The sequence below is a fragment of the Globicephala melas genome, chromosome 4, assembly GCF_963455315.2.
Source record: "Globicephala melas chromosome 4, mGloMel1.2, whole genome shotgun sequence".
NCBI classification, from domain to species: domain Eukaryota; kingdom Metazoa; phylum Chordata; class Mammalia; order Artiodactyla; family Delphinidae; genus Globicephala; species Globicephala melas.
In genome coordinates this window covers 44637403-44650691 of record NC_083317.1, presented here as the reverse complement: position 1 = coordinate 44650691, position 13289 = coordinate 44637403, and the positions used below count along the sequence as shown (strand labels likewise).

The window sequence follows — 13289 nt, the reverse complement described above, 5'->3', positions numbered from 1 at the left end:
GATATGTTTACGAGAAGACACCTTCAAGACTATACATTAAAGAACAGTGGAGATACTGGAAAATGAATAGCATACATACTTATTTTTCAGCTGCCCTGAGAATATAAACTGATTACATATTCACAGATGTCAGTAAATACTTTCAATTCTGATTTCCTAATTCATTGTTATCTGCTTTTCTCTTACTTCTCTTCCTTACCACAGAATTAATTTCATCATTATCCAATACATGTTCTTTCAACCAGTGAAAAATAAGGCAGAAAGCCATTTACTTACTTACTTACTTGTAGGATTTGCTATACAAGAAGGAATATTCTGAGATACGGCAGAGAGAAGTGTCACATCTCATAGTTGCTCAGGTATTAAATATTTAAAAATTTATGGGCTCTAATAAACTATGTGTATTTATTCACCTGTTTCCCTGATTGCCCACATGCAGGGGAGATCATTTACCCATGCAAGATTTGATAAAAGAAGGCCTATAATATGGGGAGGGGGAAGGGTAAGCTGTGACAAAGTGAGAGAGTGGCATGGACATATATACACTACCATACGTAAAATAGATAACTAGTGGGAAGCAGCCGCATAGCACTAGCACAGGAAGATCAGCTCAGTGCTTTGTGACCACCTAGAGGGGTGGGATAGGGAGGGTGGGAGGGAGGGAGATGCAAGAGGGAAGAGATATGGGAACATATGTATACATATAACTGATTCACTTTGTTATATAGCAGAAACTAACACACCATTGTAAAGCAATTATACTCCAATAAAGATGTAAAAAAAAAAAAAAAAGAAGGCCTATAGCTCTGGATGATTCATGTTCCTGTATTATCCTCAAGGAATTCTAACTTCCATGGCTTTTCACGTTTTCTGGTCGAACTCAATATAGTGCCATCTCCTATTTTTCCTCCTGTCGTCATTGTAGTCATCATCATCATCGTCATCATCAAGTTTACAATCTACCTTTACAATTTGGTAGCTCATGCAAATGGAATTTATTTTAAAAATATTAAAGATCTGCACCTGGAGATTTAGCAGTAACCTGGTCAGCTCTGGAAGTACGGACTACCCCACTCTACATTTTCTCATGTTTTTATCTCTGCATGTGCTATGTTCTCCATTCTCTTACTACTGACTGGATGCCCTTCAACTACTGTTTTGTCTTGTTTTGTTTTCTGTTCTTTTAGAACTTTTACTTGCACATGATTCTGGCTAATCAGAGCCCCTCTGCTCTACTCCTTTTCCATGCATGAATCTTTTGGTGAATCTTTATGGCAGAAGTTTCTGATTGCCATTTCCATTCAGCTCTGAACTTAGAAATCCTAAATTCCTAAAAAGGAATGTGATTGCTTTAGCAATTTATGGAAATCATATGTGAGAGAGAGACAGGTAGCTGATTAGCCAATTAATTGGATGTCTTTCAGCCAGGTGTCTACCTTTGTCTCATTAAGTTATGGTTGAAGGCATAGGGCATCTGGGCACTAACCATAGTGGAAATCCCTCAACAAGCCTCGTGGTCAATTTACTTAGAAGATGGTGTGAGAAGGACAAGCTCTAACATTTCTCTAATTGTGTTCTCTAATTTCTATAACATTTCTAATATACTTATGTCGACAAGGATGTTTTGGGTTTTGTGTTGGACTACTCTATATTTTACCCTTTAGCTTACAGTCAATAACAGACATGTATAAAGAATCATTTATTAAAAATGAGACACGAAAGAACAGATTCAGAAGAAATACACTAGAGGAATATTTCTTTAGTTCTTTTCTAAGAGAAAAAATATGTAAACAATCTAAACATGCACCAAATATTGTTATGCCACTAACTAAACAACTGTACTTAATAACTAACCATTCTTAGCTTTGGGATATCCTTTGGTCTTCAAAGATGAATTAATCTTTTATTAGCACTTCTCAGTAACCACATATCTTTTGACACAAAATCTGGATCATTGTAATAACACTGTAACTAGATTAAGATTGCACTTGAGCGAATGTATAGATTATTTTACACTCTCCATAGCACCAATCACAATGTTGAAAATCAATCCATGTTACGCTGAGTCACTAACAATCCTGGTTTTGGGATTGAGATGACACTGGCTTTAGTACCAGCTAAATGTCACCACACACTTGGGCAGGTGATGTAACTTTTCTCAGGTTCAGCTTTTTCATTTGTAAAATGATGCTAATAATACTTCACATAGGCATTATTAGGATTAAATGAAAAATATATAAAATGCTTAAGCACATTTTTTATTGCAGACCCATGACATTAACAATTTGAATGTTTGGGGTTAGAAACTTACATTAAGTCTCCTGTGAAGCCAAGATATATGGAACTAAATTTCTATAAGCTCCTGGGAGTGTCATGGTCTACTACTCAAACTGCACACCATGGGCAACTCTGATGTCTCCCTTTATTGAAAGAATAGCAGCAGTAATGTCATGTAATCAAAGGCATAAAAGCTTGATTCATTTTTTAGATTAAATGGACTTGAAAATAAAGCCAACTGCTACCAGTAGTGATTGAGGTGATGAGAAAGTGAAAAATTCAGACAGTTCATCGAATAAAAACAGAAGGTAGAGAAAATTAAGTACAATCATAATTTGTGAAACTCTTTAAGCAAATGTTTCAGCCACTTATATACTATACAATGTTGATAACAGTTGTAAATGTAAAAGAACCACTTTGAAATATGCCAGAGCACTCGGTTCTTCTTAACAAGGCCTGCCCTAAGGAAAAAGTACTTTACCAGAGCCCTACCTGCCTGCTGGGGTTTTGACAGAGCCTAACCTACTTGAGGAAAGGAAAATACCCAGCTCTATCCAGCTGTAGGCTTCCATGTAGGAGGAGGGAGATACCTAACTTCAACTCCCTCTAGCCATCCTGTCCATCCACCTAAGGGGGAAAAAGGAAATTGAGAAGCCCTGGTAAAGTTCACAGTCCAGGGGTACAGGCTCACCAAAAGCCTTAGACTTAATTATAGGACTATAAAACACTTTTTCTCCCCCCACAGCTTACCACTGTATTACTAAAGGCCTATTTACCTCAGTTCCTTTTACCCACACATCATGTCTACCTTCCAATTAAAAATTACAAGATGCAAAAAACACTGTTTAAAGAGAAGAAGCATCAGAACCAGAGTCAGATATGTCAGGAATGTTGGAATTATCAGACCAGGGATTTTTTTAATTTGCTAAAGGCTTCAATGGATAACTTGGACAACATGTAAGAACACGTATGCAAAGAGATGGAAATCCTAAGAACGAATCAAAAAGTAATGCTAGAGATCAAGAACAATGTGAAATGGAAAATGAAGAATGCCTCTGATGGGCTCATTAACAGGCTGGACATAACTAAGGCAAGGATCTCTGAGTTTGGGGATAGGACAATAGAAACTTTCAAAACTGAAAAGCAATTTCTTTCAAATGTGAAACAATATGATTGAAATTAATATGACGGATATTTAGAAAATTACCACATATGTTGTGAAGTTTCTCAGAAGGAAAACTATCTAGGTATCAGTTTTGAAAACAATAACTGACACATCTATTTTTAACAGAAATTATAACTAAACCTTATAAATATTTTCAGAATTCAAACACATACATGTATTTTTGGATAATTTCAATGTACTACAAAATGAATAAAAATGCAGCACTAAAATAAGCTACTATGATAAATTGGTTCTTATTATACGAAATACAGAAATTAACTATCAGTATTAGTAGGTATTCCATTCTCTATCATAAACACATTCTACCTTTGATTTTTCAACTTTGGAACAATGATATTAGGAAATAATGGGCTCTGACATATGGAATAAAGTAGCTTTCTACACAGTTTAATTGCAATATAAGCCTCTTATTATAAAAATCATTCGTTTTTTCATTATAAGAATCATTAATGACTGAATTGTTAGGTTCACTCATAACTTTTATTTAGGCATAAATAACTTGTATCCCTTTTTTCTATCTCAGGGTAAATTTCATAACACTAATTCACTATATTTAACAGGTAAGATCATATACCCTGTATGATCTTGCATTATTCAAACCCTAATGATCATCTAAGTCACAACATGCACGAAATACATATAATATACATTTGAAACCAATATTTGGCATCTGAGAAACACAGTTTTCCAATCTCTGTCATAATCAATATAAAATGCAACTTAATATCCAATAGCACTTTTTCTTCCTACTAACGTTCATTTTTCTCTTAAATTTTTGTTAAAGCATACTTCACTGCTGAAAGGGAAGTTAGATTTTGAATACTGAAGTGCATATATCTGTGTCTGCTACAACTTTGCAACCTAGATCTGATCTACTGTACAGTAGCAACCAACAGAGGAGAGTGGGGAAAAAAATCTGGAACAAGCAAATCTTTCATTTTCTTCCTAAAAATATTACTATAAAAGAAAATGATGAAGAAAATATTTCAGTTGAGTTGATAGGGTGCTTAAAAATCAAGTTTTTTCATCAACATTAAGTATGTATAATTTTAGGAATAAATTAAATAATATTTTATGGACTTATTATGATTATGAAATACTATGCTTTAACTAACAGGTTTTATTCAGGTATAAGTACCTTTAAAAATCAGCATGTGACTACCCAAATAAGTCACTTATCTTTTCAATTACAGTATTAAATAAAAAAGCCATATGGCTATTAAATTTTAAGAAGTATCAAATATAACTACTAAAGCTCAAAGGAAACAATATAAGTTTTTAATCATGGAATCCAATTTTTATATTATGAAAAGTCTTTTATTTTTCTGGTTAACAGCAATTACTTTTTATTAGTCAGAGTTAATACTGAGCCAAGATGCCCCAATATGACAACCCCCATGGTTGTGTGGCACTGAATAGGGACTGATATGTAATGGGTATTAAGGATTTTGAATGTCACATTTAACTTACAGGCCCTCTTACTGTATTCTCTTTCATGTACAATGTTATATATTGGCTAAAAATAAATTGAATAAATAAAAATATCAAAGAAAAGGAGTAAACATGAGAGTTAATGTGTCAAGAAAATTTATATAATTTTTTTCACACATTTTCAGATTATGAGAACAAACTCAGGAGATATATATTTTTTAATTGTTTCTTTTGTACAAAGTTATTGCCTGAGCCATGTCTTTCATGTTTCTTTTTTCTCATTAGCATTAAAATAGCATCAATTCTTAAAGATTAGCTGCTTCCTTCCCAGGAGATTTTCAAAACTGAAATACGTCCTTCAGTTTTGCACAGAGTAAGATTTAGTATTAACCAGTTATTAGTTACTAATAGCAAATAGAAAATCCAGGGCATATGACTAAACTTAATGTTTGTAAAAACACTTTTACAGTATTCACATAACTTCTATAGTGCTATGCAAAAATTTTTATTGACGCAGCATTCTTTCATTGATTATCATGGCACTCTGTTAGCTACTCCACGAGATCATCATAATTTTATTACCTTAGTGTAGTACATAGACAGATAAAGGATAGAAGGGACACTTACAGGATAAAGTTCTTAACAGTTTCGAATTATGTAGATATAAAATTCTTGACATTAGACAGTGAGAGCACAGTGTTAAGAAGTATAACCACTGGTTCCCAAATTCACTGAAGTATTCATTCTTTTCTAAAACCAAGCTCCATACTCTATACAAATATAATTATTCAACTTCACTCTATTCTCAACATATCAATAAGAACACCTATATTTTGAACATCCTTTGCTAACAATTTTCCAAGTTGTCTTTCATTTCCAAGGATTTATGTTATTGTCTTAAACAAAAGAAAGCTTCAATAATTTTTGATTGTTTAAGCAAATCCAGAAAGTACTTCTACTTACAGGGGCTGAGATACACACTATGTAAATCAATTAAGACACTGAAATTCTAAGTCTCCTACAGTATGGCTTAGCCTATAATTGTAGCCTTATTTCCCACCACATCCCTTCTCTTCAGCCACACAAATTATTCTCAACGTCCCTAAAACTTAATGCATACATTTAAGAATTCGGTGCCTGTCTTCAAGCTATTCTCTCTTCCTAAAAGGTGCCTTCTACCCTCTCTTCCAGACCATATGTGATTCCTTAGATTATAAGAAAGAGCTGATGGGTCACATCCTACTACCAATCTTCCTCAAGCAGAATTCATCCTTCCCTTTATTATTCTTTCACAAAACATTACTCGAAACTACCTGAAGATACTCTCTTTGGCATTATGATTGTGTAGACGTATTTCCAAACTGCAAAACAGTACATGGAACAAGAGAAATGTGTTACATTGAATTCTGGACATGACTTTTAAAAAAAGAAAGTGTATTTTTGATGTTGGCAAAAATGATTTGAAAAGCAAGAAAATAAATATATTTTCTTTTAATTTTTGCAAACCTAAAAAGTCATTTGCTCAAAACTATTCATCTATTTTCCATATTTGCTAACCAGAGGTGCTTATGTTATATTCAAATAACCAGTAATGGTTTTGTTTACAGGCACATCATGAATGCCTACTCTTGTAATTACATCAGCATGTTACAAAGGGTGGAATAGGTATTTTTAGTAAAAAAAAAAAAAAATCAACAAAAATTAAAACCACTATGAATTAATTTACTAAAGCATATAGTTTATATGATTCATAATATAAATCATACATTATATGATTTCAAAAATATCTCTTAGTTCAATTCTTTATGGAAAGAAAATTTTATCGATTTGAAAGTTACTCCTAGGAAATACTTTATTCAGAGAAGCATCAAATATACTTTATATCGTAAGATTGTCAAATACATCATCTATTGTCTTTTCTACCCATGACATATTTGTAAAAACAACTGAAGTAGTGTCTCTGAGAAAACGCAACTTTAGTTAAAATGGCCATTCAAATCAGCATGGCTCAAAAAACCTGAGAACCTTAAAAAATTACACAATTTCAAATAGATTTAATTATAATTTTAATACACAGGTATAAATGGTAGTTTAAATGTTATACACTGGTTTACAGTTCCTATAGATTTTAAATTATTTAATCAATTATGATGTCTAGATGATTTTCATTCTTGCCATTTTTAGAAGATTGTTTTCAAAGTTTTTCTATCCTTACTAATTATTTCCTCACTTGTTTTAAACTACAAATAGCACTAAGTAAAGCTCTATTCCTGTCTGCAATCTATCCTCTTCATTAAAAGAGAAATTTAAGTTGTATGTTTTCTTTAAAATTTACTTATGTCATCTATCCATTTTATTGTTTCCCTTGGTTCACCTCTGTTTTATCTAATTCATGAAGCTTTATCCATATCTATTATAAAATATGTCCATGTGCTCCTATTTTCAAGTATGCCTACTGCTGACACTTGCCATATATGCATTATTATTTGGGGGGATAATCTAAAAGTCAAATAGCCTATTCCAAGGTAATTGAGTATTTAATTTACTTTTGAATGTCTGAATCCATGTGTTATTGTTCCCTCTGTAGTCTATACGTATTGCTCATTGCCCTTTATCTTTACATGGTAGAATCTTCAAAGAAATAAAAAGCACCTACTGTGAAATACATGTGAAGATTAAAATATGTTTGGCTTAGAAATTTTGCTGCATTATTTCCTCACTCGGTGACCATGAAGAAGTTATTTAATATACCTGAAGCTCAATTTTCACATCTTTCAATAAGGAAAATTTATACTTGATTTCTAGGACTCATGTGAGTAAAGTGCTTTGAACAAAGCCTAGCATATGGTAAATGCTCAATGAATTTTTAACCATCTTTTCCTTTTCTACCTTATTCTATCATATTTATTTTCTACTGTAGTCTCCTTCCCTGCTTCTTTCTCTTTCCTCTTGTTCATTCTTGGCTGGTGCCCAAAATGTATATCTCAGTTTAGTAGTATGTTTATCAAGGGGATAAAAAATCTGAATCAATTATGCAAACAGCACACATAATTAATTGCCTTTTCATAAAGTTTCCAATGTTCCTCTCTGTTAGTGTACCATAATACGTATACAGGTATCAGAGTCAGAAATAATTTAGTTTGAATTGGAATCATCACTCACTATTTGGCCTATAACTTCTTGGTAAATTTTGTTCCTTACCGTCTTTAAAACTGGGTTTCTCCAACAGGGAAAGAAAACTAAGACATACCTCATAGGGCCGTTGTGAAAAAAAGGATAAAATTCTTAGTGCAGTGTCCGGAAAATAGAAAACTATGAGGTAAGCATCACTTTTCAAACAATTCTGCCCTCTCTCTATAATAAATCAGAAGTAGAAAAATTCCCCATTTCATAACACCTATGACAAAATCATTACAAGAACAATAGCAGTAAGTTTATTTGTAACTCAGTAAGTCCCTGTGTCTCCTGGTTACCAGTTTGCTTTAAGAAATGCAGGCTGATCAAGCCAAACACAATCACTAGAGCAGAGCACAACTCCTTCTGTTCCTCACATGATTCTTTGGCTATGACAACATGAGGTCAGTGATAGTATGACTGCTAATATTTTTGTCATTCTTTTTCCAGAAAATGAAAAAGTGGGGCTTATAAACTACTTAATATTTGTAAGTTCTTATAAGTTACTTCATATACTGAGAAAATGAGATATGTATATATCTTGAAAAGGTATTCCAAAAAAGAAGTTTCATTCACTTCTTGAAAGTAATTGTGATAAACTAACACACTTAACACACTCAACGAATACTGATGTTTATTCATTTTAATGACAATAAGATAATGAAGGTAAAAGCATAATCTTAGTTTAAAAGATATATTCTCAGAAATGTTTTGACGAGTGCTATGTAAGAATAAAATTTAAATTTCAGAAAAAATAAAGCCATAGTCTATAAACAAACAAATAGAAATAAATAAATAACCTGTTAAAGACAGAAAGATTAAACTCTTCATAGGAATTTTTAGTTGAAAATACACATTTAATGAATAACTGTTGAATAATTGCTGATATAAAAGTCAAATTGAAACAGCATTGCTGGAATGATTCTAAAAATATAAAACAATTTTGGGTCAACCAACTTTTTTCAGATTTAAATTTGTAGATGTAACAGAAAAAGCAATGTAAAAAAGTATCAAGGAAGAATGTGATGAATGAGAAAAATACAATTTCTAAAAAAAGGAAGAAAAGCTAACCAAAGTATATCTGAAAACAGCTGACTACCTCCATTATTGAAGATTTGCTTAAATAGACAAAATCTAGGTAAAAAGCAGCACAAACCACCCTTCTTATTTTAGCTTGAAATGAAAAAAATAGTAGGAATAAACTGTGAAAATGATGCAAAATATATCAAAACATATAAAAAGTCAAGTACAACCATAGCTAAAATGATGTCAGTACCTGGAAAAGTGTACTTAGTAAATAAATTATACATTCTTATAAGCCTTTCAAAAGCAACTACACTCAGCTAACAAAAGCCTGATCATAATGTATCTTTTTGCCAAGTTCAAAAGACACATACTGCTTTAGCAGACTCATATTTTCTAATGAATACCAAATTGTTAGTATCTGGAAAATACACTTATGCTATGATAATCTAAAGTTTGTTTATGCACAAATACTCAGTGAGGTTACCAAATTTAACAAGCATATACACAGAAAAAAAAAGTGTCTTGAACATAAAATTTTATTTCTAAAGAAAATATTTATATGATAGCTATTCTAATACTACTATGTATAAACACTATATTAAAGAATAATTACTAATTTAGAAGAAAGCAAAGAATTTTATATATCATTCCCATTGGTTAGCAGTTCTAATTGCATTTTAATCTTTCCTATGTAATCTAATTTATACACTAAAATTCATACTTAATACAGCCAAAACCACAGTTTTTCTTTCTTTAACTATTATAACAGACCCTAAAAACCTAACAAGAAAAACAATTTTAAAAGATATTTAAACTTACCCCATTTAATGGATATGTTTTCCATCCTAGCTCTCCCAGCACAGTTGTTGTATCAAGCAACACAACTGGAATTAAACAAAACAAAAAAACTTGCATGAACTTCTCAATTGACATAAGAATGAACCAGTTATTTAAATCATTAATGTCAACGACCTTTAGTATTATTCAACGTATTAGCTTTAATAAGTTGAATTACTTGAAAATTATTTGTAGGTACTAAATCTTAATATATAATACTTAATAATATTGAGTAAATATAAAATATATAAGGTGGTTATAAATTAATTTTAAAATAGCGTGGTGTTTAACAATGCTAAATGAAATAGATGACTGAGTAACAGTACTAACAAAGTCATTTTTAACAGCTGACTTTTAAAATTGATGAATGTTGGAGAGGTTAATCAAGAGGATATGACCACCAGATGACTCAAGCTGGACCTGAGCAATAGGTGGGAGGTTCCTTAGCTCCTCCCCTGTGCTTAGAACTATGCTCTGCCTATCATTCCCACAGTGATAGCTGTTCCGAGGACAGAGCCCTGAGAGAATAAGGTGCTACTGAAACCATCTGGATGGTATACGTGACTGAACCCAGTTGAAGTCTCTAAGCCTCTGGTGGTCAAGTGTAGAGATCTACTCATCTGACAGGCGCCCAAGATAAGCCTTGTGCATAAGCTCCCTTGCTTATTAAAACTGCCACCTACCAATCTGGAGTGATCTACCTGTTTCTCTGTTCTCTTTCCTCGCCCTGCATGAGTACAGGGTCACTTTGCAAACCAACAATGAAATATCACCTTTGCTTTTCCCCCCCATTTTCATATATAGTCTTTTTTATACCACATTAAAGAAAGAAAAACTTTTAAAGCAGGCCTGCCTGTATATTTTCTTTGTGTGTTATTAAATGCCCTTATATGCTTGGCAAAGTATGAAAACAACTCATTTTGAAGAAATCTATATTTTTTAAGTGTAGATTACATTATTATTGTATGTGTTAGTATACTTACTGCTAAAGAAGACAAAAGCAAAAATAAAAACCATGCACCTTTTTCCCTGACCAAATGTAACTCATAATCTGGTTGAGAAGACATGCAAACAAATAATCAGGACATACTCTGTTAAATTCTAAAACTGAACACTATATAATAGCTTAGGAATTAAGTTAGGCTAAGGCTGGTAGGGCAGGTCTGGGACAATTTCATAAAGGAAATGCAATTTGGGCTGGGCTAGGATGAGGGGGTCTTTAATCAGATGTGATGAAAAACAAATTTATTTTAGAATACCTTCTGTAAAGTAACTGAGCTATGACTAAATCAGTTCTCAGTTACTGGAATGGGGAGTAGGAGTAGAGATTATTTGGGGGGATAGGAGGATAGAAGGAGGCCAGAAAGATAGATGGAGATCAACAGGAGAGGATTTTTGAAGTGTTTCCAGCAGGTTAATGTGTAGGGCCCATGTTTCAGCAGATTTTAATTTTAACTATTACCTTCAAGTCCCCCAGATGCCGATCATGGACTGAACTCTGAGAAACAATCCTTTGGTATTTCATCATGAGTTTTAGTTCTTCATCTAGTTAAAAAAGTAGAGGGGTTTTTGTAGTTTTTTAAAAATGTCACTGGAAGTCTGTTACTTGGCATCTGCTGTTTAGTGTCTATAGCAAGGACTCGGTGGGTTTTCTTATTTGACTGTGATACATTTTATTGATTTTTAGTATGAAACCATGCTTAAATTTCTGGGATAAATTCTACATACTCATTGCAGAATATTCTTCCAGTATATTCACTAAGCATACATTTGTAAAACTGAGCCATAATTCTTTGATTTTTATTGTGCAAAATTCTCAAAAATAATTTAAAATGTGGAGAAAACAGTACAATGAACCCTCACTGTACTAATCACTCTGCCTCAATAATTACAAACTTATAGCCAATCTTATTTCATCTATACATGTTTACCTACTCTCACTGCAAGATTTCTTTGAAGCAAATTCCAGTAATCATATGATTTCATCTGTAAAAATTTCAGTATGTATATCCAAGATAAAGACTCCTCTTAATACAACTACAATAACAATTCACTACTATAAATAGTATGTATTGCTTAATGTCATCAAATATCCAGTCATTGTTTAATGTTCCTATAGTCTCAACTTATTTTAACAGAAAGTCAAGATCCAAATAGGTTCTATCCATTATGGTGAGATCTTGTTTTTTTTTTAATCGATGGGTTCCCCACTTTCTTTTTTTAAAGTTAGGTTTATTGAGGTATGATTTACTTACAATAAAATTCACCTTTTTTAAATGTACATTTCTACGGATTGTGACAAACTCCTACTTCCATGTAACCCCCACTACAATCAAGCTATAGAATATTTCCATCACCACCAGAATTTCCCTTGTGATCCTTTATGATGAATCCTTTCCCCACCGCAGCCCCGAGCAACCATTAATCTGATTTCTGTCCCTATGGCTTTGCCTTTCCCATAATGTCAAATGAATGAAATTATACAGTATGAAACTTTTTGAGCCTGGTTTCTTTCACTCAGCATAATGCATTTGAGATTCATCTATGTTGCTATGTGTATCTATACATACAACTGAACACTCAGTTGCTTTTTATTGCTGAAAAGTATTCTATTGCATGGAATTCCCTAGCTGATGAACTTTCATATACAGATTTTTATGTGAACCTATGCTTTCATTTCTCCATGGTAAATAGTGATTGCTGGGTTATATAAAGAATGCTAATTCTTCAAGACTGTAAAACTGTTGCTTTACTTTCCCATTAGCAGAATGTCTGGTTTTCCAATTGTTCCACATTCTCACCAGAACTTGGTATTGTCCATTTTTTAAGGCATTCTAACAGGTGTGCAATAGTATCTCACTGTTGTTTTAAATAGCCAGTTATCTTTTCACTACATGAAATCAAATTTATTAGCAAAAATTTTGACCCACAAAAGTGGTCTTATCCCACATTCCAGATTTTCCTTTGCGTGAGGTATCATTGAATATGTTCCCCCATTCCCTGCATTTCCTTTAAACTGGTAGATATATTTAGTGGCTTGACCAGATCTAGGTTCCACTTATTTTTATTTTTTGTAAGATCACTTCATTGGTGGTGCTTTATAGTCCTTATATCAAATCAGGGAATATATCAATGTTTACTAGGGTCATGTAAAAAGGACACAGGAACCAACTGGCATAGGCTTCCACTGGCCAAAAATTTATAATTTGATCATACACAAGGTTAATGACTATAAGGGATTGAAACACTTCAAACATGCTTAAATCCATGCATTCAAAATGATAAAATATACCTACTAATAACTTTTGCAGTACGCTAGGAAATCATTATTTTTAAAAACTGGTAAATAATCTGAAAA

General features: G+C 32.6%; 1 protein-coding gene across 9 annotated transcripts in view; it reads right to left on the bottom strand.

Annotated features, from left to right (window-relative positions):
- The window catches only part of EPHA6 (EPH receptor A6), an 867394-nt gene that overhangs the window by 808568 nt on the left and 45537 nt on the right, over window positions 1-13289 (bottom strand). For all 9 annotated transcript variants that reach the window (XM_060297939.1, XM_060297942.1, XM_060297943.1 and 6 more), the window contains exon 2: window positions 9914-9978. In XM_060297939.1, the coding sequence (XP_060153922.1) occupies window positions 9914-9978 (65 nt within the window). The remainder of the gene's footprint in view (window positions 1-9913; window positions 9979-13289) is intronic.